Source organism: Pinus tabuliformis, chromosome 6 (genome assembly GCF_031772625.1).
Source record: "Pinus tabuliformis cultivar Carrire ecotype Pingquan chromosome 6, CPIR1, whole genome shotgun sequence".
Lineage (NCBI taxonomy): Eukaryota > Viridiplantae > Streptophyta > Pinopsida > Pinales > Pinaceae > Pinus > Pinus tabuliformis.
The window spans coordinates 1,731,191,796-1,731,218,687 of record NC_142292.1 but is presented as its reverse complement, the minus strand read 5'-3'; the positions used below and the strand labels follow the sequence as shown (position 1 = coordinate 1,731,218,687).

Genomic DNA, 26,892 nt, shown 5'->3' with positions numbered 1-26,892 from the left:
ATATTAAAAAAATAAAAAATGTAAAGAGGGTAAGTCCTAAAAGAATAATCAAAGGACTAAAAGAAAGAAAAAGATAAAAAATGTATAAGATATGAACCCCACAAAAAGAGATAAGAATAGATCATGAAAGTGTGCAAATTCAAATGCCACTACTTTTTACTTTACTTTGTAAAATAAGATTGTGTGTAGCTTGTCAAAAAATGCCACAATCCATGATGGTCAAATAGTTTAATCTTGATTCATTCATGCTTTAAATTTCATGTTAATAAATAGAGAATACAGATCTAGCCAAACTGTTTCATCTTGGCAGATCAGTAGTTAGGTAGAGAATAATAATGAGCTCATCAGTTTAATCTGAGCCATTGGAAGTTATAAGGTTAGAATTAGATAGTTTGTTTATCAAAGAAAAAGAAATGAAGGGTCAGCAAGCTCAAATGCACCCAATGAATGAAGAGAAAATGCTAGGGTAAATAAAAGGTAGGTAGAAGAAGTTTTGCAAGTGCACAAGGTTGCTAGCTCAATTGCACCTTCATCATACTTGATCCTATGTTTCATGTGTAGGAGGAATTATTAAAGGCAAAGGTCAATTCACTAAAGCTTATTCACTAATTTCCCCTCATTTCACTAAACCCCTTTATTAATTTCCCTTCATTTTCCCCTTCATTATTTTTCATTTTCAAAAGAAGTATTTTCCCTTGTAAAAATATCCCCTCCCCTTCATTCCACATTCCCCCTTATTTCATTCCATTTCCCCTTCCCAAAACCCCTTTCCCTAGTGTGAAACCCATTTTCATCACAAATAATACATCCCCCCTTATTAATTTCCGTTTTTTCCCTTAAAAACCCACTAAACCCTTTATCCTAAGTTATTTTCTAAAGTCTCGCTTTATATATTTAAACCCCCACTATAATTTCTCGACCCTCACTAAACCTTAGAAAGTATTAAACCCACCGTATTATTTAACCCCGGGCCCCGCCAACCACATCCCAACTCCGTCCGTGCAACTTCGCCGCGTGATAGCCCTTCGATCTCCCACCTCCAAATCCAACGATGCATATCCATATCGCACAGTTTCATCATCTGGCAGTTAAAGGTCCAAAAGCACGCGAGATTTGCGATTTTGGTCGAGCACTATTTCGCTATGTGGTGGCACCAGGTTATATCGCGTGCTCGCGAAAAATACCGCCCTCCACCCAAAAGCGGTGCGATATGGCATAAAACCGCCTCCCCGCGTAAAACAAAACTACCCATTGTTCATTTTCCAAATCTCGCGCAAAAATGTAACTATTGTTGGTTAAAAAGCTGAAAAAGCCCCCTTTCACTCTTTTCACTCATTTTCGCTGCAAAAAACCTTTGTTAACCAATTCTGAAACCTTGAACCTCTGCACAACCATTTTAACCACCTTTTGCAACCAGAAGATGCTGCAAACACCAAATTGAAGCAACAAATAGACAATTGAAGCCTCAAAAACCTCTGTTGCTACCACAGAACCCTGTCTACGCACCAAATCGTCATTTTCCAAGTATTCTTGAAAGAACCAGAACGACCCTGTAATTTAAGCTATGCACAATAATTATCAAAAAGGTTAATTAATTGTTAATTAATTAAATTAATTAAAAAACCTTGCTAGATTGAAGAAAACCTTACTATGCATCCAAAAGCCCTTTTCAGATTGTAATTACCCTCCTCACTGTCCCAGAGTTTCTGACATTACTCCTGAAGCCAGAGAAAAAATAATTCAGTTGAATAAACCAAATTATGGCTTCCCAAAGCACTCTGGATGTAAGATCCCTGCAAACCCCTCACTTGGATATTGACTACCTCCCATTGGCTGACAAAGATTTTCAAATTAAAGACACTGTTTCCCCTAGCCATCCACTGAAACCCCACTTCTGCAGTAAAGATAAATTCCTGAACTAGAATGATGACATTAACCTATGGGAATCAAATTTGCCCAAATACTTGTTCCCACAGGTATACCTATTCCCAGAAATCATCCACTTCTGCCAAGCTTGCTATGTCCCAAGTCGAAGAGCCATAGTCTCTCCTGACCAACAGATTTTATTCACCATTACTGCAGAGTCAATAAATCAAATGCTGCAGATCCAATCAAACCCAAATGAGACCCCACTTTCCATTGAAGCCTTACTTGAACTCTACATAGAGTTGGACCTTCCCAAGAGAGCTCAAATATTTCAGACTTTCATCATAGAAGAGTCTTATACTCCTATAAATAGTCCTCCATAAGCTGCCACCATTTTCGCTGAGAGAGCCAGAAAAATTATAACCATGCTCTCTTGTATTCTAGGATACACCACTGATGAGCATGTAGATGAGGCTATAATTGCTTTCCTTTCTATTTTTTTGCCTAGGCAAGCCTCCAGCTACAGTTTTTAACTTTGCTCAGTTCTTGGTAGACAGAATCCATGAGCAGTTTATCAGATTGCCAAATGAAAGAGTATTCAAACACTCTTCAGTGTTGTTTCACATGTTCTTATATTTTTAGTTAGACAAGTGTCCAGTCAGCATCCAAAAGTTAGACACTAAGGGCCATCCAAGATTTGTCATCTTTTGGACACCATTAATCTAGAGATATTCCATTGTTTTTAGTTATAAAGAGTTCATTGATTCCTTTTTTCATCCAGTTGTAAACATGCTAACTAGTAGCAATCAACCCAGGATCAATGATGAGATTAAGAGAGTTTTATAGTTGTCTAAAAACAATAGAGTGGGAGACTGGTATCTATACCAGGACCACACAGAAATCATGATATATGGATGCCAGCTTACTCTCTACAAGCTGCCCAAATACCTCCCCATGAGGATATTTGCATTAGAGTATTTCAAGGAGATCATAAACTCAGATGAGGTCAATTTTCTGTCAGCTAGGGAGAAAACATAGTTCAAGATCAAAAACCAATTGGGCCCCTTTATTTGTAATAATAGGGAAGCTGGACAAGAAGCAGAGAAAATTTTACAGCAAATGAAGTTCAACATCAGTTTTATGTGGCAGTATGACCCTAATGGAGTCATAAACAAGTTAAGACTCAAGTTCAAATTAAGCCCTTTTATGCATGAGTCCAGGCTAGACATTGAAAGATATGCCAACCAGTCAGAGTGCTTGGAAAATGCCTTAATAGATGTGGAAAATACCTTATTAAATGTGGAAAAGCAGATAGATACTAGTTCTTTTTGCAAGTTCCAACCCTACAGGAACAAATGGGTATTAGTCCCATTATACAGACTCCAACCATGCAGGACAGAAATGTAAAAAGAACCAGGGAAGAAGGTTCTAGCTCTGGAATGGATACTATAGATGACAGGTTTGAAATCAGTTATAGGAAGAAGCCCAAGCTTAATCTTGTAACTGAGCAAGAGGACACCATTGAGACAGTTGAAATCATTGATACTAACACAATGGTTGAAAAGAGTAAAGGTTCAACAGGTTCAAAAGAAACTCATCAACCTTCTACCTCACATACTCAAATGATTGAAAAACAACTTAGTATTGAAGTCTCTTCATCCATCAAACCAGTGGATAAAGAGAAAGATATAAAAGAGAAGTACAACAGTTTCAAAAGAAACTCATTAACCTTCTACCTCTAATACTCAAATGATTTAAAAACAACTTCGTATTGAAGTCTCTTCATCTATCAAACCAATGGATAAAGAGAAAAATATAAAAGATAAGTACAAAGAAATCAAGTTGAGGAATGAGGCATTGAAGGCTGAAACATATGCCCAGTACTTCAAACAGACACATGCCAATCAGAATAGATTAATGTCAGCCTTTGACATTAAAACTGGTAAAATGCAAATGACCTTTATGCAGCCTACAGTCCAACAACCTAGATCGTCAACAGACTATAGGAAGACAGAGTTTGAAGTTTTGGCCAGGGATGTTCACCCTATTGATCAAATTGAATTCCATAAGTAGGCAGGTGAAATGATTTACTCTACAATGACTAACAAAGCAATGAGTGTGCACAAGCTTCAAAGTTCTCTAGACAACATCACAACACAATTTAAGCTAGAGAAGGCATCCTCACAGGCCAAGGATAACAAAATCAAGTCATTGGAAGACTTGGTAATTGAAATTGGATATAATCCAAATGATATCAAGGCTGCAGAAAAACTAATAAAGAAGAAAAATGAGGATATTGCTGCTTTGAAGAAACAACTGAAGTTGCCTCCTTTTGAAAATCCGCAGACCAAAGAGGTCCTAGAAAGCCAAACCTAGCAGGATGAAATGATGGATCTCATTCTTCAATTAAATGCTCAATTGAAAGAAATGGAGAATGAATTGGATAGTTTAATACAACTGAAACAAGCCAGCCTTGAGACAACTATTGCCATTGCTATCCCTACAGTTACTACAACAATTCCTTCAACTTTGGCGGCTTCATTGGCCCCAACAGCTCCACTAGCTACGACACTTTAAGCTGCAACAACAACTACATCAACAACTACATCAACAATAGGTTTAACAACAACAACAACGCATCCAAGTGATGAAGCAAGTAAACTGGTTAAAGCTGTGGAGGACATGTCCATTCAGACCACTGAAATAAATAGACTTAAAGAACAGATAAGAAGTCTAGAGGATGAGAAGAAGCTGGCTCAAATTATGCATAAAAATGAAGTACAGAAGTCAAACAGGTTGACTGAGAGGATAAAGAGCTTGGAAAAAGAATTAACATTAAAGAAGCCACTTGCCCAAGCAAAAGAGCAACTATGGGCCAATATCATTGACTCTGTCAATGATATTTGGCCATCTATACAAGTTATCTTTGAACAAAATGATTTAGTCAAAGAGGCTAGTGAAGCAATTCAAAGAGTTAAGTCCGAACTTGGACATATGCGAAAAGAAGCCTCAAGAATAATCCAATTCCTTAACTTGAGAATAAATATGAATTACAGGAACTTGACACAGCTAACAGGACTGGCATTATATTAGAGGTGAAGAAAGTAATCACCAAGAGGAACTTGATGATGCAACTTGAAGACAATTGCCAAACCATGGAGCTAGCTATAGGCAGGTTCATGGTTAAATTTGATGCTTTGAGGCAGAAAGGTCTGCCAAATCCATTGGTAATAAATGACAGGTTAATGCCACATGAAGACTATAACAAGAAAATTAGAAGTAGCAAGGGAGCAAGCCAATAGTTCCTCTATGAAAGGGATGCGTACAGGAAAGGTTCTGTACTAGACTTTTGAGAACCTCTTTTACCTCCAGCATGAGGTAAAACATCTTTTTGTAAACAAGCCCACCTTTGCAAAACACACAGAAGCTGATGAAGTCTACAGGAAAATGGTAAATAATAAATATCAGATACAGAGACTTGGGAAAAATTAAATGACTTACCGTGAAAATGCAAGGTAAACAATGCTTACAAAGCAGTGAAAGAAAAGTAGCAGATCAACTAAGTCAAAGAGTATCAGATGAAAGAGTATTAGTCAAACGGAAAAGTAAAAGAACAGTCAGCGTGGAAGACAAACAACAAAGGAGAAAAAGCAGCAAAAGATCTGACAACAGAGCCAAATAAACAGGGACAACTTGCAGCAGTTACATATCTGTCTCTATCTTCTTGCATGAAGATTTTTCTTTTTCCTTGAATAATTCCTAAAGCCGTTTGGGATATTTTGTAATAAGTTTCAGTATAAATACTTCATAATTCGAAGTATAGAGGGTGGATTGCTAAACATTTCTATAGTTTTATTGATCTGAAACCTAAGGGTTCATTGTATAAGGGTGGTTTGGGCAACGTATAGGAGCAGGGATCTCCTCTCTTGGACTGCGGCTAAACCACCCTCTTTAGGATTGCGGCTAGGGCAGTATTGGACGTCTTCATGACTGCGGCTAGACTGTGGCTAGGGCTCCTTGTTTAGTCTACTTTCCTCCTGCGTCTAGGGATTCCTCCTTTTAGACTTCTATTCCACTAAAACCCAAAAACAAGTGGAGAAAAATCAAGAGTGAAGTGTGTGTCCAAATGACTATCAAGTCACCTCCTTTTATACTAAAACGTTGAGCACACGTGGGGGTTATTTGGTTGTTGGCCGACCTTGACGAATTGTCCCATAACACAAATAAATTCATATCTCCATGAATACTTATCAAAATCGGATGATCTTTAGGTCAATCCTATACTTATCAATGAGAGGGATCTAAGAAAAATATCAGCTGCCATAAATAAGATGACCCACATGGAGTTTGGCCCTACTTGCCAATTTTCACAATGTTGGAGCTGCCCTTGGCACTAACTCAATAGAAAAGTCTACCTCCCTGTGAGGTGGAAACTCTGTAATGTCCTTAGGAATACATCCCAAAACTGCTACAATACTGGGTACCTGCTCAACACATCATCATCCTCAACCTCCTTACCTTTGTCACTAGAAATGTGTACTGCAAACATCACACAACCTTTTTTGCAACTACGCTTAGCCTACATAGCGGTAACCATCCTCACTGATGTAGGCTTCTTTGCTTGCAAAGTCCTCTTTTCCCCACTATCATCCATACACTCAATGGCCTTGTTGAAGCAATCTACTTTGGTTCTTTGAAGGTATAACCAATCCATACCCAAAAGCATACTATACGAACCCAATTGTAGTACATTCTAATGTGCTGCTGTAGGCATACCATTTAACTCAAATGCACAAGCTCTTACCCAATGGTGAGCTTGCTTCTTTGTACCTGTAGCCAACTATACCACCCAAGATTCTGCATGCACTTCTTTTCTCAAACCACACTTATCCACTAGGTCAGGATTAACATAACTATAGTTAAATCTAGGATCAATCAAAATAGAAACAACTTGATCACAAAGATTACCGTCCTCACAATGATCGATGTATGATGAACTGCCTGCCTGTTGTCCACAACTGCATAAATATGAGGAATGCTATGACCAACATCACCAACTGTATGTGCCTCCTGAGCACTGTATATCTGGGGTCTACCACCACTCTGATACTGCGGACAATCCCTCTTAGGATGATCCTTACCACATATCCAACACTGGAATGGTTCCCTCCCATCGCTTCTAGCCTCTATTGCTCTCCATGTCCCTTCTCAGTTGTATTGAATCTCTTGTAAGGAATTGCATTATCTTTCTCACTTGCATCTTGAGGTCTTCCTCGCTTTGGTGGCCATTTTCCTTAGCTTTGTCATTTCTCTTCAAGTCATGTTTCGGTTGAACTTTGCGCTTCCACTGCTTCAACTTTCGGATGGCCTCCATCGATCTAGGCTCATCGAACTCAATCCAGTCTCTGTATGCAACTGACAATACATTGATGAATCTTTGAACCTTAGCCTTTTCCTCTCTAAGGTAAGGCACATATCTCAACAACTCCAAAAATCTGCTAGTATACTCCTCATCTGTCATAGAACCCATCCGCAACTCATAAAAATCCTTAGCTCTGTCATCATAATACCTCTCAGATAAGTACTTCTTGAATTTTTCTTCATCAAGGAGAACAAAGAAAGTATACGTCAAACACCCGAGTTGGAAGAAGAAAGTGTAGATCGGGATCAAAAGTAACAGGTTGTACAAACTAAAACTAGAATCACCAATGGCACTAATAGGCAGTCATGGAGACAAGGATTTGAACGAATTATGGGACAGAAGAATGGGACATTTGCACCATGGGGCTCTAAGAATGCTGAGGAACACTGTAATAGGAGTTTCGGATCTTAGTACAGAACGAGATGATGTATGTAGAGGATGTGCTCTGGGAAAGTATGCTAAAGCAACATTTCCTAGAAGTAAAAACGCAGCCAAGAGTATTAGGATTGATACACTCAGATATCTGCGGACCTATGTCCACTAAAGCTCTTAGTGGTACCGAGTGCTTCATCACCTTCATTGATGACCACTCAAGGGAAACTTGGATTTATTTTTTGAAAACCAAGGATGAGGTTTTCTGTCGATTCAAAGCTTTGGTGGAGAATCTGACTGGGAAGAAAATAAAAGTTTTGCGCTCAGATAATGATGGAGAGTATGTCGATAAGGACTTAACTGATTTTTGCGCTAAGGAGGGCATCAGAAGAGAGTGGACAACTCCTTACAATCCGAAGCAGAATGGAGTAGCAGAAAGGAAGAACAGGACTATTGTAGAAGCAACTAGGGCCATGATGTAAGATTAGGATATGCCAAAATTCTTGTGGGTAGAAGCATGCAACACGACAATTTATGTTGAAAATAGAACTCCTCACTGGGCATTGGGCAATATTACTCTAGAGAAGGTCTTCACAGGGAAGACGCTTGAAGTCAGTCATTTTAGGATGTTTGGGAGCTTAGCATATTGTCGGATACCCGCGGAAAAGAGGAAGAAGCTGGACCAAACTGCAGAGAAAGGATATCTAGTGGGATATAACGAGAATGCTAAGACATATAGAATCTATCTTCTAGGGAGCAAGAAGGTAGCAGTCCGACGAGATGTGAAGTTCATGGAGGATAGGGCTTTCAGAAAATCTCGAGAAATGCCTTGTGAGGAGCAGTCAGAAGAGGAGCCGTTGGTCAAACCTCTTCAACCAACGGAAGTAAAGAATTCTTCCTCGGATCAGGGAGAATCACAGGAGGAGGAGCTAACAGAAGCACTTGCTGGCAGATTAAGAACGAGTAGTGAACTTCGTCAGATTCTGCGAGATGCAAAGGATTTCAGTGATGCACCAAAGAACAATAAGGGAGAGCGAAAACAACTAGATAGATATCAGGCATTAGTAGCTCAGGATGGGGAGCCTGCTAGTTTTTGGGAGGCTGCTCAACATTAGGTTTTGCTGGATGCGATGGTAGAGGAATACAACTCCATAATGGTGAACAATGTCTGGGAGGTAGTGCCAAGGCCTCAAGACGGATTGGTGGTAGGTTCGAGATGGATCTACAAGATTAAATACACTGCAGACGACAACGTGGAAAAATACAAAGCTAGGTTTGTGGCTAAGGGGTATGCTCAGAAGGAAAGAATTGACTACGAAGAGACCTTCACCTCGGTAGCCAGGTATACATCAATTAGAATCGTGATATCTCTTGCAGCACAGATGGGATGGGAGATTCATCAGATGGATGTCAAAACGACATTTCTAAACGGGGTGATAGAAGAAGAGGTATACATTGAACAACCAGAAGGCTTTGAGACACATGAGAAGAAGTCTCATGTATGCAAATTGAAGAAAGCCTTGTATGGGCTGAAACAGGCACCTAGAGCATGGTATGGTCGAATTGATGGCTACTTGCAGAAGATGGGATTTGTCAAGAGTGACGCAGATCCAAATCTCTACTATCTAGTTGTAGAGAATGAGCCTCTAATCCTAGTATTTGTTGAAGTTTCTAAGTTTACTTAGTTTAGAAACCCTTCATGCATTTTTTTTTTGTTTGTTTACTGATTTATTCCTACCTACTTGTTATTTTTCTTAACAAGTTATTTATAAAGTAAATACTGAAAATAGACACCAGTGCATGCTCAACATATCACATATCAGCAACTAAAAGAAACAATAACAAACACACCACATGACACCATTATTTTTGGACCAATGTCCTCGGAAAAACGCAATGTAGGAAAACCAATGCAACTATCTGAGGGTTTTCTTATTAAGTAATATCAAAGTACAATCTAGGTGCCGAAATTGGCCTACCTAAAAGAGAATTTCCTTAGCAGCTATACCTCACAGTTTGAGAGAATTCTCCTGGATAAAACCCCGGAGAATCCTTCTGACAACTCCTCAACACAAAACTGATTTGCAATCCTAGCGTCTGCCCAATCCAGAATGCGTCAGCCCCAGGAGGCCCTGTGTCAGCTTTCTAGGCCTCTGCGTCAGACAGGCTGGCCTCTCTGGTGCTCTGTGCAGCACTTGGCTGCCTCTGCGTGGCCTTGCGTGAGCCCTTGCTGGCTCTGCGTCACTCTCCTTGGTTGTTGCACTGCTCTCCTGGCACAATCTCTGCCTTCTCTGTTTTTCTGAACTCAATGCCCCTCAGCTACTCTCCCATTCACTGATTCTATCTCTCTTACCAAACCCTGCTCTCGAAAATAGAATCACTGATCACTCTGGTGTGTCCTCCAAGTGACCCTCAAGCCTCCTCTTATACTTTTCTTGTTGACATCTCAACGACCGAGATTAAGTCCCTAATCAACGGCTAAGATTAGATCTGACTTGATCCATGTCTTTTGGACCATTCTCACACAGATTCATATTAATACACATTAATATTTTATAACTTAGGGACTCCATTAAAAATATTAATTATTTTAATATCTTCTGATCTGTCTAGAATCTGCCCAAACCCTTTCTGGGTATTGGAGATCTCATGTGCCCCAACCTCTCCATCAAATTTTGTCGCTGAAGCACATCTGATGCTATACCCCAAATCAATAGTATTATATGTGGATGATCTCTTCCTAACATGATCATCCAGGCTCATCAGGGATTGCAAGAAGAATCGAGCCACATAATTTGACATGAAGGATTTGGGACAAATGCATTATTTCCTGGGGTTGGAAGTTTGGCAACAAAATGGGGAGATCTTCCTTGGGCAAGGGAGATATGCTACAGAAATTCTGAAGAGATTCAGGATGGAGGACTGTAGACCCATGGCTACCCCAATGATTACCAACTGGAAGAAAATTGATGCATCAAAAGACAAGGATGTTGATCCCACCTTATACAGGCAGCTCATAGAGTCCCTGATGGATCTGGTCAATACCAGGCCAGACATTTGTTACGCTGTCAACACCCTCTGTTAGTTCATGTTGGAACCAAAGAGGGCGCACTGGGCAATAGCCAAACATGTTCTCAGATATTTACAAGGAACAGTCGATTATGGACTCTTGTACACCAGGAGTAAGGATATCAGATTGAGTGGATTTATTGATGCAGATTGGGCTAGAAGTTCAGTGGATCAAAAAAGTACCTCTGGATACTGTTTCAACATTGGATCAAGAATGACCTCTTAGTGCAATAGGAAACCGAAATCCGTGGCTCTGAGCTCAATTGAGGCAGAATCTATGGCTGCAATCACAACTTCGTGCGAGGCCATATGGCTTAGAAAACTGCTTGTGAACCTATTCAAAAGAAAGATGGAGGTGACCAGGATCATGTGTGATATTCAGAGTTGCATCAAGCTCTCTGAGAATCCAGTGTTTCATGATCAGTCAAAACATATTGATATTCGGTGTCACTTTGTCAGAGACTGTGTCTAGCGAGAAGCCATACAGTTGAGTTACACCTACAGGAGAGAAGGTGGCCGACATCCTTACCAAGGCCCTTGGAAGAATGAAGCTTGATTATTTCAGGGAGAAGATGGGGATGATAAAGAATCCATTTTAGTATTTGAAATGGGTATAATGTTGCAGTGCAGTAACAATCAATAGTAGCACGATGCAGCATGATGAGAAGAGGATGCAGTGCAGATGCAGTGTTGGGAAGAAGGACCAACATCAACACAGATGCTGAGGGAGTTGCAATACAAATGCAATGTTGGGTGAAAGGACTAGCAACGACACAGATGCAAAGGGAGCTGTTGTACGGATGCAACAATAGCAGTGGCAAAGCCATGAGCGACAATACAAGATGCAACAGTGCAGAGGATGTTGGGCGAGGAGGCCAAGCATTAGCAGAGGTATTGGTGTCGGATAATCAAGGTGATGCTCAGTGAGGAGTATTACTAGAGCACAATCCTCGCTAAGAGGGAGTGTTGATTTGGGATAGCATCGAATGTGCTCTAGTCATAAAAATTGGTGGAGAGGCTAAAGCACATGAGATCTCCAAGACCCAGAAATGGTTTGGCTAGATTCTAACCGGTTTGGGAGATGTTAAAATAATTAATATTTTTAATGGAGTTCCTAAGTCTAAACTTAGAAAAATAAAATATTAATATGTATTAATATAAAACTGGGTTAGAAGGTTCCAAAAATCATGGATCAAGCCAAATCTAATTTTAGCCATTGATTAGAGATTTAATCTTCGGCCGTTGAAGGACCAACAGGAAAAGTATAAGAAGAGGCTTGAGGGTCAGTTGGAGAACTCATTGAGAGAGGCCAATCAGTTTGATTTCTGGAGCGGGGTTAGCTGAGAAATTTGAACTAGTGGTCTGGAGAGCAGCAAGAGGTAGCGGGTACAGAATAGAGAGTCGGGAACAACACCAGAAGATCAGTGCAGAGGTTGGAGAGGAAGACGTAGAGCCTCTCAGGCAGACGCAAAGGCAGCGGACTGCGTAGTCACTGGAGGGCCTGCGTGGGTGATGCAGAGAGGGAGGAGCTGACACAGAGGGTCTAGGAGCTGCGCAGAGGCTAGCAAGCCTGACGCTGAGACTGGGAGAAGTGTTGGAGAATTTTTCTCTGTTGGGTAAGCCAGTTTGGCACATAGTTGTATTGAAGAATTGTTGAATAATAAAATCCTCCTCTGTTGCTGCACCATTTTTCCCACATTGGGTTTTTTCAGGGACAATTGTCGAAAATATTTGTGTCGATGTGTTGATTTTTGTGCATGTGTTTGTTTTTGTATTATGGTGTGATATCTGCAGCAGAACATATTTTAATGTTTACTGAAGGGTTTTCATAAATAACTTATTGAGAAATGAGTAGGTAAAATAAATCAGTTGTTATAGTGATAGAATTTTCACAGTGGTTGGGGCAACCACCGATTGAATAGGCTCACTTGGTCCTTCTTCTTCAACAGTTGTAGTAGAGTTCTCATGATGAACTTCTTCTTCTTCAAATACAAGAACTTCTTCGTCTTTAGAATCAATAGGAATATCCTTTGATTTCTTGTAAGCTTGATTTCCATTGAAATGACATCCCTGCTTACTTCAATGTGTCTTCCTTCCTTTATGTAAATTCTATATGCTTTTGAGGAAAGACTATAACCAACGAATATTCCCTTGATACATGTCGAGTCCAACTTCTTTCACTTGTCTTTCGACACATGGATATACGCTGGACTTCCAAAGATTCGGAGATGATCCACACTCAACTTCTTCCCTGTGAATAGTTCCTCGTGTGTAGTATTATCAAGAGTCCTATGAGGACTTCTATTTTGAATTTATAGGGTAATCATCACTGCTTCACCCCATAAGAACTTCGGTAGATCTTGATCAAGGAGCATAGTTCAAATGCCTTCTTCAATTGACCTATTCTTCCTTTCGGCCAATCCATTTTGTTTGGGATAGTAGGGAAGAATGAGCTCCGTCTTAATACCTGCATCCTTACAATATGCAATCAACTCTTTAGAAGTGTATTTTGCACCATTGTCAGACCTCAGATTCTTTATCTTTCTTTCGGTTAGGGTTTCCACTTCAGCCCTGAACTCCTTGAACTTATCAAATACTTCATCTTTATTTTTGAGTAGGTAGAGCCATGTCTTCTGCGAATGATCATCAATGAATGTTACATAGTAAAGGTGACCTCCAAGTGATTTATCAGACATGGGCCCACACACATCGGAATGAATGAGGTGTAATATTTCTTTAGACCTAGTTTCACTATTATGAAATGGCTTTCTATTATGTTTCCCCAAAGAGCATCCCTTGCACACACCTTCGTGATCTAACTTCATATTAGGCATACCATGAACCAGTTGACTAAGAGTAGGGATGACCCTGTAATGAAGATGGCCATACCTTCGATGCCATAGCTCAATAGGACTTATGAATCAAAGCTTGAGGAGATGGTGTAGTGACTCGGTAAAGATTGCTTTCACGAATTGCAATAACCCTAGCTTTATCAATGCTAGAGTCTTTTCCCTAAACCAATACTTTTCCATCAACAAAAGCAATTCTTTCCCCTTTATCTTCTAAACAAGAAATAAAAGGTAAATTCTTTTTCAAACCTGGAGCATAGCGAATGTTGTTGAGATGTAGCTTTGATCCATTATCCAGCTTCAATGATGTTGATCCCTACTGCAACACTAATGATATTTCTTCTACTTGTTATATTTACACGAACAAGTTATTTGCAGTTTCCTACAGCAAACATTGAAACACATACACTACAGCCTACACCATTAAAATAATATGCTGAAACAAGAAACTGAACAATAGAGAGATACAACACAAGTGATAGTTATTTTTGGACAAATGTTCTCGGAAAAACCCAATGCGCGAAAACCGATGCAGCAGATCTGAGGGTTTTATTAATAAGTAGAAGTATTTTTGAATACAATCGCTGGATGGCCTCCCGACAATCTAGTTACAGAGAAAATCACTTGGCAGAAGAAATCAGTGAGATTACCTCACTCTACACTGTAAGTCCCAGCTGATCTGACAGTTGAACCACGAGTTCCCCAGCTACTTCTGCGTTGCCCCTACGTGGGCCCTGCGTCAGCCTCTAAGGCCCTACGTCAGCACAATTGGGAATCAATTTTCGCTCAGAAGCCTATTCCAGCCCTCCTGGCTCATAAAAGTTAGCTTCCTCAGCGAACTCAGGCTTCTGCGTTGGAAGCAACTGCGCTGCTCTGCATGGGGCCTGCGTGAGCCCTTCTTGGATCTACGTCACCCTCTCTACCCTTCCATCAACAAGACAGTCCTTGTGTTGGCCATAAAGACACCTCCCAACCTACTTTTATACCTTCTTAGTCGTCAAGAAAGATGCTACAACAGCTCGAACCCGAGCAGAGATGACTCACTCTGTTTTCAAGATAATATACCACAGAACCAACCCTCAAACAAGCATAGAACCATCCTCCTTCACTGGCAGCTCCTGCTCAAACTCGGCCTAATCAATCAAGGAAAACAGACCCACACAAACCTTTTCCACCTATGCTGGCCTCTTATCCCTGTGGCTACCTTAGAAGTATTCTGTGTAATGTTTCACCCCTGGATGTGTGAAATAAGCCTCCAAACAATCTCTATTTATATGTTTTGCTATTGGTTTCACAACTAGTCCTTTGGGGGCTTACTTTATGTTGAGCCTACATGAAGTATCTTATCAAAATCCACATAAAACATATAAAAATATATATCTCCACTTTGACAAGGGACCTTATGGTTCTTGAAGTTGCTCCTTGCTCCTTTAAGGGTGCTTTTTCATCTCCATGTGCCAAGTGATCAAATCTCATGGTTTTGGCCCCACTTCTTTGGGTACAAAACCCCAAGCTTGGGTTCTTTGCCCACAAAACCTTATGAAGCCAATTCCTCCACAAGCCTCTAGCCTAGGTTTTGAAGAACCTCTTAAGCTACAAATCTTAACACTCCCTCTTGGCGAGGGAGGTACTTCCAATAGTAGGAAGCCTCTATCGACATCACAGGCGACACTAGCCCATCTGGCATTCACCAATGCATCATACTTTGTAGAATGAACCATGCTATCTCGATAGTGCCTTTGTCTCATCTTATCTAAACTTGAAGACCTCAACACTTCCATAGGGTTGCTCCCTATAAAGCTAGACTCCCTTTGAGTCTACACAATCTCCACTAGCTCATCCTGCTTCTGATCTCGTGTCCTACAAGGTCAGTCTGAGCTGCGGTCGAACATCGGCCATCATCATTGCAACCTAGACCTGCAAGAACTCATCCTCTTAGATGAAACACAACTCGTGCACATCCCTCTAATCTTGGATATGCATCATCAAAATCCAATGAAGAAATTAGCCTGCCAACATGTTGTCCATCACATGAAACAATCTTGATCATACCAATCTCGTCCACGCTAAAGCAATCCTCGAGTTGTCCCAGTGATCCATGACAATTCATTGGAAGTCCATGATCAACCACCTGCAATACAACAAACTGTTGTTCACTAGGTTCACCACCAATCCACCAAAACACCTTGCCTCTCCCCTTGCCAAGCTAGTCAAGACCACATCTCGATGTCTTCAGCTGAACCCTCTACTTCATGATCTAGACAATCTCAACTCCCTTTGAGTTGCTTCGCTGTGCACACTCTGATTCACTAACCCTTCAAAGTAGCTCTGATACCATGTTGTTTTTCTATGGTACTGGAATCTAGGTTAGGGTTTTAGAATCACTGACAATACCAATCCAAATACCACAAAAAACTACTTTGCACAATGGAATATAAACAACGATAAATCAACACGTGCACATACATAGACAACTTTTTTTACAAATTTTAACTACCCAACTTTGTTATATTAGCAAACTGTAATACAACGGTCTAGGGCTCACGCACCAGGGATAATGGTCCTCATACATCCATTGATACAAGGCAATACAACTAGGGTTTAGTGTTAGTCCTTTGACAACTAATTGAGCCTAAACAAGACAATGTTGATTTTTGTAGCATTGGATGTGTTCTAGCCACGAAATTTTGTGGAGAGGCTAGAATACTTGTATTCTCCAAAACCCAGAAATCGTTTCTGAAAATTCCACCTAGAGATGAATTAATTAAAATAATTAACATTTTTTTAATGGTTCCTAAGTCTGAACTTAGGAAATCTGGTTAATTGAAGGGTATTAATTAAGTCATGGTGAGAATCTTTTGGAAGAAGACAAGGATCAATTTCTAGTTAATCTTAGCCATCAATTATGATTTAATCTTGGGCGTTGGTACTCCAACAAACAGTTATAAGAAGTCGATGGGTTGATGGAGAACACACCGGGCAGAGACTTAGTTGCTCAAGTAGATTGATTTTCTCAGTGGCTGAAGTTTGGCAAGATAAAATCGAGTTAGAGAGTGAGTTGCAGGTGGGAGAGAAAGGGCATCAACATAGTCTGAGAGTGCAAGACAAATCTGGAGGGGACAACACAGAGGAGGGATGCAGATCATCAGTGCAGAGGGTTGATGCAGGCCCTACGCAGTCACTGTGCAGAGGGTGAGGCAAAAAGGCTAGCGAAAGGGCAGGATGTCCTCTTCAGGGTCAGGAAAACCGCTGAGCCATATCTCTCTTCTTCCGCTTTCTTGACCCGCGCCTCCGGCCGTGAACTGATTATGGAGTGTGAGAAATTCATCAGTAAATTTCTCTCAGTGATTATTCCTATATTTTGTCTATCTGTATATTGTACTTAAATTATTGCTAAAGATTAATAAAAGAAACCCTTATCTGCTGCACCGGTTTTTCCACATTTGGTTTTTCTGGGGACAATTGTCCAAAAGAAACTGTCATTGTGGTTATACATGTGCTTGTATTTTCCTTGTATTTACTTTACACAAAATTTTATTTGTGAAGGTTGTAGTGTATGTATTTTGATATTTTCTGTAGAAAACTCCAAATAATTTATTTAAGTAATTTAACAAATAGGATAAATATTATCGTTATTGCAGTAGAATTCGTGATCACCAAATTTTCACAGACAACACTTGATCTACTTGTTGATGTAGCGCTCCACGACCCTTACAGCACACGTGTCATGAACACATCTGCCCGGTCCTTTGGCTCTGATCTTCAACAACACCATCCTGCCTCTATCAATGAACCAATTCCATCACTGAACATGGCTCCAACTGCTCGCTAGCTGACCGTTAGTCCTTCAACACATCAACACATCAAGACTCTTGTCGAGTTGTTCACAATTTCGTTTGCGAACAATTCTCAAATGCCCAATGTTGCTCCTCAACTCCTTTGGGACTTCTTGCCCACTATTTGCTCCTTAGTCCTTTAAGAACACAACTCTTAGGGACTTCTGCCAACCAGTTCCTTCTTGTGTTGCCCAATGAAGACACAGTTAGGGCATTGAGGGATGCCACCTATCATTGTCAAATTTCCTTCTCCAACAATAAACTTGGGTTGATGTAATTTGATCACCTTGACCTCCTTCCTTTGTCCTTCAAGGATCAGTCTCGGGCTTACAAATCGTCACCCTTCTTACAGTTGCCATAGTCCTTGTCAATTGGTCTAGGGCTACTAAGACCATCCACTTGCTGCCTTCCTTACAACCTTAGGATGACATTCCAATTCTGCCCAAACTAGGACTCTACATCTTCTAGCAAAACATCACAACAAGAAGGCTAAACATACCTTGTTTCTCAAACGCTCTATTGGTCCTCTTGTCCTAGAGTTCTGCCCTTCCTTTGCAATCTCGACGGTCTAGTTAGGGCTAATCGTAACCACTGTTACATCCTTTCTCCTTAGCCGTCTATGCTAGAAAAGTCTACAACTTGTCTTCCTTCAACAAGACAGTCCTTGTGTTGGTCACAATGTTGCACGAAGCGGGAGCGAAGCGGAAGCGCGAAGCGGAAGCGCAGAGCGCGGAAGCGTCATTTTCCAAAAATCTAGGAAGCGAAGCGTCCGCGGAAGCGTCTGCTATATATATATATTTTTATATATTTTTTTGCATTTATACTCAAAACAAACATCCCAAATACCAAATTAATTGTAGAAGACATGAAAACATGCATATTTTTGCATAAATCAAGATAGATATGGCATCCATGATTCCATTGTAGTTACTAGTATGTACAACAATCATCTATATTCTAGCTATTACAAACATACATCAAATTTTTAAGCATATTATAAAACATAAAACATTTAAGCATATTATAAAACATAAAACATAGAGCATATTATGATTTATCTAGCAAGTGAGCAACTGTCAACATTTGTCATGTCCAAAATTCAAATAATAATGTTTACAAAATATGTCACTTGGTCACCGCCAAGCCAAAAAGGTTCAAAATTCAAATTCACAAGTCCACAAGTCTAATGAGTAATCTATGACAAAAAGAAGTAGATTGTGAATATATCTACTAATCTCTCCTCCTTCCACCACGAATATAACGTGATGGCGGGCCTCCACGTGGTGGCAATGAAGAAGATGGTCCCTGTGTAAGTCGTGGCACTGGAACTGATGAAGAAGAACCCCCTGCCGTTGGTGTTGAACCATGGAACCTAGAAACCAAGGGACCAGATGGGGGTGTTGGCATATCAACACCCGTGTCATCATCCTAGAATCGCTCAAAAAATTCATGCAAAAAAAAAACACTAGTTAACAAAAAAATTAAAAACATGAATTAGAGAAATGCTTTATAAGGGAAAATTGGAAAATTCATACCACAATGGACATACCTGGATAAGAGAATCCTCTAATTGCTCTAGTCGCAACACTCCATCCTCCAAATTGGGCTCCTCTGGATTCTTGTCCCAAGTCAACAAGTCTTTATTAGACTTTGCATCTTCACAGTAATGGGACAACAATCGCAAGTTGTAATGAACATAAACCAAGCTCTCTGCCCGGTCTAAATTCAACCTGTTCCTTTTAACACTGTGGATGAAAGAATAAGAGCTCCAACACCTCTCTGCAGAAGAAGTGTTTACCACCTGTGATAACACCCACAATGCCAAACTCTGTAGAAGTGGAGTAGGCCCTCCATGCATGTTCCACCACTCAAGAGCAGAAAAATGCTCTCGATCTTGAATTGCATGCATGCTCCCAAATGGACCAGTGTTGCTCGTATAGTTGCTCACCTGTCTCCGTACCAATGCAGCCTCCTCATTATCAGGGATTAATCTACTCAATGCAGCCATATATTTTTCGTGAACCTCTTTATCTTGGTGTGGTTTTTTCCTGCTTCCCCCCCCAGGTGCTGGTTTTGAAAACCATGATGGATGATAGTATTTAGGTGTCAAAACATATGCTAATGCATGCAATGGAACATTTAGCATATCCCATCGGTTTTCCACCTCTTCACGAATATAATTGTACAAGGTGGTATCTCTAGGCTCAACAATGTCTTTAATCTGCCCCAACATGCTATCCATTTGCTCATACACCTCCCCAATTACTGGTCGATCTGAATCTGCAAACTTGATCATGTAATAAATTGGTTTGGTGAATTGCAAAACATATTTAACCTGTGACCAAAAGTAACTGTCAAGAACAGTGTCCTTGACTTCATTAGCACCATCTGTGTCATTGTTAATTTCATCCCATGTTTCAGCACACACCAGATTAGTTAAAGCTTGTCTCACCCTCACTAGCCGCCTAAAGGTGAGGTAATAACTAGCAAATCTTGTCTTTGCAATTTTAAGCAATTGCAACTTGGAGTAAGTGCCATAGAAGTAGTTTACCCTTGTATGCCCTGTGATGAATTTAATGAGCTGCTTCCCTTTCCTGTAAACCTCAGCAATCCACCCACAATCTTTGTGTTTCACAATATCATGCATCAAAAGGTTCAATGTGTGAACCAGGCACCCAGACCAAAAGATGTGTGGATGAGTACGCTCAATAATTTTTCCTGCTAACTTACAATTTGCTGCATTATCTGTGATCACTTGAACCACATTATTCGGACCAACATCTTTGATTGATTTCAATAGGAGATCTGCAATGTTTTGTGCAGTTGCACTGATGGAGGAGGAGTCATGAGATGCAATAAATACTGCACCACTAGAAGAAACACCAAGAACATTTATCAAATGTTGGTTTCTAATATTTGTCCACCCATCTGATACAATGGATACCCCAGAATCCACCCACTCATGTGTAAAACGTGTCAAAGCTCTTTGAACCTTAGCTTTTTCTCTTTCTAATAACACTGTTCTAGCTTTCTCATAGTTGGGGGCCTTGTATCCTTTTGGGGCTTCATTGATGGCCTTTACCATTTCATGCCAATAGGGAGAGCGAAGCACATTGAATGGTACACCGCAAGCACAAAGAAAACGGACTATCTTTCCATCCACATCATCCCTCCCAGAAACATTAAGGAAATCCCCTATTGTTTTTCTACCTCCAGAGGTTGCAAAAGTACCATGAGGAGATGGGCAACTACCAAATTTAGAGGTTGCACTTGATTCAGAATGAGTTTTTTGTTTCTTGTTTTTTTGTTGTGCAGCCATCTCTATTTGGATGTATTTTGTTCTTTGTTCAGCTGAAATTTTTGGGCAAATTTGTACCCCCACAGAACCCTTTTTTTCATCACTGTCCAGCACCCCACAAAGATGCCTCCTCAGACGGGTATATGAACCACAATATGGTTTTCCTCCATGACAATCATGAGGGCACATCCATTTGTAAGATCCACCACCCTTTCCCCCATCAAGTTTGGTCACATAGTTCCACAAGGGTGTTGTTGTACCTTTCCCATCTTGTGCTTCAGTGTCCCCTTCAAGTTCATCCCCTTCCTCTTCAAACCCTTCCTCCTCATCATACATTGGGTCACCAAGTTCATCCCCTTCCTCTTCCCCTCTATTCCTCACCCTTGCCATCATTAAAACCAAGAGTGGAATGATACATAGAAGCCAAAAGAACACCATCTTGGAATATGGATATAGGTGGTGGACAACCTGTAAATAAAGGAGCAAGTAGAAACAATGGGAAAGAGTAGGAGAGGGAGGAGAAAAATACAATTTTTTTTTCAAAAAAACAAGGGAGTTTGGGGTTTGAACTTACCTCTTTAGCTCTTGTAGATGAAGTCCTCCAAGCTCTTGCTCCAAGCTCCTCCTCCTTCTCCTAGCTCCTCCTTCTTCACTCCTCCAAGCTCTCCTCTCTTCTCCTCTCCTTTCCTCTCTTCTCTTCTCCTCTCCTCTCTTCTCTTCTCCAACTCTCATAAACTCAAAGTGAGAAAATGAGAAGAGAATGGGGGCTTTATTCTTTTCTAAACTCACCCTAAACTAACCCTAACCTCACCCTAACCCACCCCCTCATGCTAACTTAAGTGAACTTTTTTAAAAAATTAAAAAAAAAAACCAAGTAACATGCTGCCCGCGCGGAGGAGAGAGGAAGCGCGCTTCCGGGCCTCGTGAAGCGTGCGCTTCCGGGCCTGAAGCGTTGCGCTTCCGGAGGCCAGAAGCGCCCTCCGAAGCGCGGATCCGGGCAGCCGCTTCCAATATTCCAGGAATCGTTTTTTTTTAACGGAATCGCGCTTCATAAAATCGGAATCGCGCTTCGGGGAGAGGTTCCGGAACGCTTCCGTACGGGACGCGATTCCGGCCTCGGATCCGCGGGGGGGGGGCGATTCCTGCAACACTGGTTGGTCATAAAGACACCTCCTAGCCCACTGTTATACCTTCTCGGCTCTCAAGAAAGATGCTATAGCAGCTCGAACCTTAATAGAGATGACTCGACCTATTTTCGAGATAATATACCACATAACCAACCCTCAAACAAGCACAAAACCATCCTCCTTCGCTGCCAGCTCCTGCTCCAACTCGACCTAATCAATCGAGAAAAACAGACCCAAACATACCTCCTTTTCCACCTTTGCTATGCCTCTTACCCTTGCAACTGCCTCAGAAGTATTCTTTGTGATGTTTCACCCTTGGATGTCTGAAATAAGCCTCCAAACAATCTCTATTTATATATTTTGCTAAGGGTTTCACAACTAGCCCTTTGGGGGCTTACTTTATGTTCAACCTACATGAAGTATCTTAGCAAAACCCACATAAAACATATAAAAATTCAATCTTCACTTTGACAAGGGATCACATGGTGCTTGAAGTTGGCCCTTGCTCCTTTAAAGGTGCTCTTTCATCTCCATGTGCTAAGTCATCAAATCTCCTCATGGTTTTGGCTCCACTTCTTTGGGTACAAAACCCCAAGCTTGGTTTCTTAGCCACAAGTGATCTTATGAAGTCAATTCCTCCACAACCCTCTAGCCTAGTGTTTGGAGTACCTCCCAAGCTACAAATCTCAACACTTTTCTATCAAAAAAAGTTACTCTAGAGTCTATCTCCTTTATCTTCTAAACATGAAATAGAGACTTAGTTCTTTTTCAAACTTGACCCATATAGAACATTGCTGAGATGGACATTGTTACCAGATTTCTAGCTTAATGGAAGCCTTTCTTACTCCTTTAACTGCATAGTTGTGGTTGTCTCCAAGCTCCACCTTTTGAGATAGTCATCTTTCCATCATGCTAATGAGATTTCTACGATCTCCTCTCTTATGTCTTGAAGCACCACTATCTACTAGCCATATGTTATCATCATCTGCAACGGAGCTGTTAGAGCAGAAAAGTAGAAGATATCTTTGTCACCTTTAGGCTTCTTTGGATGTTCACTGTCAATGTTGGTTGCGGAAGCATGTTGTTTTTCCTCTCTCTTTTTATTATTAGTTACTTCAGGATAATCCCTTTTGAAATGTCCAAATCTATTACAACCATAGCATTTAGAGAGAAGCAAGCTCGGATTTGAGGAGCTGGAACACGGATCTTGTTAAAATTTTGTAGCTCAAGGATGAATTTCTCCTAGAAGAAATTCATTTCTCTTATAATAAAATTTCATTTCTAATAATTTTAATATGACTTTCCAAAAATAGTAAGTCACATCTCAATTTGGAAGTGACTTTCCAAAAATAGTAAGTGACATCTCAATTTGGAAGTGACTTTCCAAAAATAGAAAGTCATAATAAATGATCAAGGATGATCTAGACATGGAATCCACTTTAAAATCAAATCAATCATGGCTATACAAGTCAAGAATTAATATTCTTATCCTTACTATGTTATTATTATGATACTATTATTTATAAAATAGTTTAAAGTCAATCACCTTTAATGGATTAATAGAAACGAATTCTCTCATGAAATAAGCAAATTTAATTGAGAATCTCTCACTTGGCAAATTGAACCTCTCTCTTGGAATAAAAAAGTAACTCCACACTTAAGAGAACGTAATTCTCTCTCACTAATTCAATGTATGGCAAAAGTGTAACTCTTCATTAAATGCACTTGCAACTCGCTCATTCAATTCGATTTGTAACTCTCACTAAATATTCTCTTATGTTTAAGTGTAACTCTCTCTCTCCTTAATTTGAATTGTAACTCAAGACATGTGTACCTCTATCTCTATTCTTGGAATGAGTTACACTTATCCTCAAGTAACTCCTCCCTCGTGGAATTCAATTATCTTATTATTAGCTCAAGGCATGAATTCATTTTGTAACTCCTCTCATTTTTCATCTATTTAAGTATGAGCAAGTGAGAGTTGAGAGTAGCATGTTCATTGTGAAGAAGGAGAGCTAGTGTTGAGGGTGTGCAAGAGAAGTGTGAGAGCAAGTGAAGAGTAAGAGCAAAAGAAATGCTGGAGCAAGTGTGGAAGACAAGATCTGATCAAAAGAAAGAGGGGACCTTCAAGCAAAGAGCAAGAGCACTTAAGTTGCAAGTTGATTAAACATTGGTGATTTTATTCATTCACATTCTCTCTCTCTCTATGTATTTTACTGAACAATTGAAGAAATCTAATAAAAGAAGAATCATTTGGATTTTCCCCTTGTGGGTTTTTCCTTGGTCATTGGACCTAACTCTCAGTGTCTCATATTTGTGCTTGAATGTCTTCATATGATCCTTAAGTTTACAATTGTTGATCTGAAAAATTGTAAAGAAGAAATCTGCATTCTAAGTAATTGTAACAACATAGAACATTCAATTTTCTACTAAGTGCATTCAGTTCCATTCAGTTTTCTGCAAAGTATATTCAATTTTCTGTAAGTATATTAAGTTTTCTGCATAGAACTTTCAAGTTTCTGCAAATAATTTTTAAATTTCTGCATAGAACTTTCAGACTTTAACAAACCTTGTACATGCAAGATGCAACAACATCACACCAGAGTGCCTCTGATATAGTTATTCTGAAGGGGTAACAGCAGGCAAAGAAGATTAGAAATTCTAGGGCTGATTGCGTTATTAATTGCATCATTTATTCAGCAGTAGCAGCAGTAATCCAGTCATCTGAAATTATTCTTAACTAATATTAACGAGAACTCTGTTCATGGATATATTTTTTTTTGAAGTTATGAGTGGTTATAATTCTTGAAATCTGAATTTTCATGTTCCTGGTTCATAGTTTCTGCAATATATATTATATATATATATATAGTGGTTTCCTATATTATTCATACCTCAAATATTACAAGTCACTACATTTAGAAGCGGAGGTACATGTCCAATCCGCTAGGTGGTATGCACGATTTCTATCCCTCTTCCCGCGAAGACACATTGCTAGCTTAAGACGACCACCAGAATGGGGAGATTCCCAATCCACATTTGATTTGCAGTTTCCCTGTCTACAATGGAAGTTAGGAACAATTCCATGTCGAGCAGGTAGGAAATGAAGAGAACCTCAACTGCTTTACCTGTATCATATTTATAGATATTATCTTTAGTTGTTTGTCTCGTAGTGGTTCATCCTTAGTTTTGTCTCATAGAATTTGATATCGAGTTTAGTGATAACTCAAAAGCCATGGAACACTTGTAGTAACTATTAGAGATGTTTTCAAGGTGTTTTTCATCTAAGAGTGACCTATTCCTCTAAAGGCTCTCAATTCTTTCCATTGTAGTGACGTTCTTTCCATTGTAGTGACGCTGGAGTCAAGTCGGTATTTATGTTTTATGAAGAGGTTCTTGCTTCTATGGGTCAGCACTTGGATTTCTGTTTTAGTTATCTTCACCATTTTTATCTTGCTCAGATTCTGGATTGGAAATAGCAGAAACCATACTGAATCAGCATGTGGATTTTCATCTTTCTTTCTATACCTATAGTTTCACATCTGATAAAAATGCTTTTAGTTGGCATGCCACCTCAGGAGCCAATATACAGGTGGTCATCCGTTCATCCTTCTGTTCGAATGCTTTGTTGAAGTGCTTGGCTCGCCTTGCCAACTGTGATGACTATTAAGTCACAGAAACCATTTGAGTATAAGAATAAATTCAGTAGGTCTATATAGATGTACATGATAAGGCCCTTGCTTTATTTTGGCTCTAAATATCAGTGATTATTTACAGGCCTTACTAGAGACTGCAGTCTGCATGTGCTTTAGGCTGTCGAGCTTTTGAGAAACGATAGTTCTTGAAAAATGTGACTTTCTCAGTATTTAAAGAAAAATATTGATGTAGCAAGTAATACTATGATTTTTTCGAAGTTGAATTCTGATTTGATATAGTCTTGGATTTTATGACCAATACAGAAACTCTCTGATTTGGTCACCGAAGCCTACAAGGATGCTCATCAAAAGAGTGTCCAGGTAACAGCTATCTAGTCTCTAACTATTCCAAACTTAAAGACTCTTTTGTAATTATCGTTCATGTCTGTGCTGATGGCTGTATTTCTTGTAATGTCTCAGGCTATGAAGGAAAGGATGCAAAATCTTGCCCAAAGCCTCGGGATGCCTCCTGGGCTTGGGGACGGACCAAGTTAGGCTACCCTAGCTACTGTCTTTGTGCAACCAGTTGAATTCACTTTTCTGTGATGGAGCTCTCAAACAGTTTCTGCGGCTTCGTTTAGGATAGTGGCAAGTCAATGTGATACATTTTAGACTCTCACATTAGGAAGAGGAGGGGTTCATTCTTTTCAACATGTTAATTAATTTGTTAAATCTGTAATAATCATTTCAGCCATTTGTGTTTGTAAAAAGGACATGAGCAAATTTGGCTAAATAATTATAATCCCTTAATAATCCAGATCTACGTCATTCTCTTGTATTAAGCAATTTGGTCTTGCCATTGGACAATAAATTGCAATTCATTCTACACTCTATGAATGTATGGTTTTTGCTCATACCGTATCTACATTCTTAAGCTTTTGCACAGTGCATAGAAATTCTGATCTTAGATCAGACAAAATCATCTTTCCAATAGAAAGTAATTCCAAATGATTGGCTGCTTGATTCTCAACCAATGACGCTTTGGTAAATCTTGTACTAAATTTGCATTCGACTGAAGGGATTTTCTACAGTTAGTGCAGGGAAACGAACGTAATAGACAAATTTTTTGAAGGTTTGCAGCAATGCCTTTTTGATTGAACATCTTGCAAATGTCTTTGGAGATACTATTGAATAATAGCATGATTGGTAGTTCATCTTTTTCTGGACTGAATTGATTATGTAAACACAGATTGTAGAATCTTGGTAGTGCATCCTTCCTAGACAGAATCAAGGTTTCAGTGTGTGAGTGCATTTTGATTATGTAAACGTAGATGATAGAATCTTGGTTATGCATCCTTCCTAGACATAATCAAGGTTTCAGTTTGTAAGTGTATTTGGAGATATTCTTCAGTTGAGTC

General features: G+C 39.8%; 1 protein-coding gene across 3 annotated transcripts in view; it reads left to right on the top strand.

Annotated features, from left to right (window-relative positions):
- LOC149265808 (nucleoid-associated protein At2g24020, chloroplastic-like) overlaps positions 1–26,388 on the top strand; it is a 235,006-nt gene extending 208,618 nt beyond the window's left edge. For all 3 annotated transcript variants that reach the window (XM_089429745.1, XM_089429746.1, XM_089429747.1), the window contains 2 exons: positions 25,799–25,855; positions 25,955–26,388. In XM_089429745.1, the coding sequence (XP_089285871.1) occupies positions 25,799–25,855; positions 25,955–25,961 (64 nt within the window). In that variant the 3' untranslated portion in view covers positions 25,962–26,388. The remainder of the gene's footprint in view (positions 1–25,798; positions 25,856–25,954) is intronic.
- The last annotated feature ends 504 nt before the right edge of the window (positions 26,389–26,892 follow it).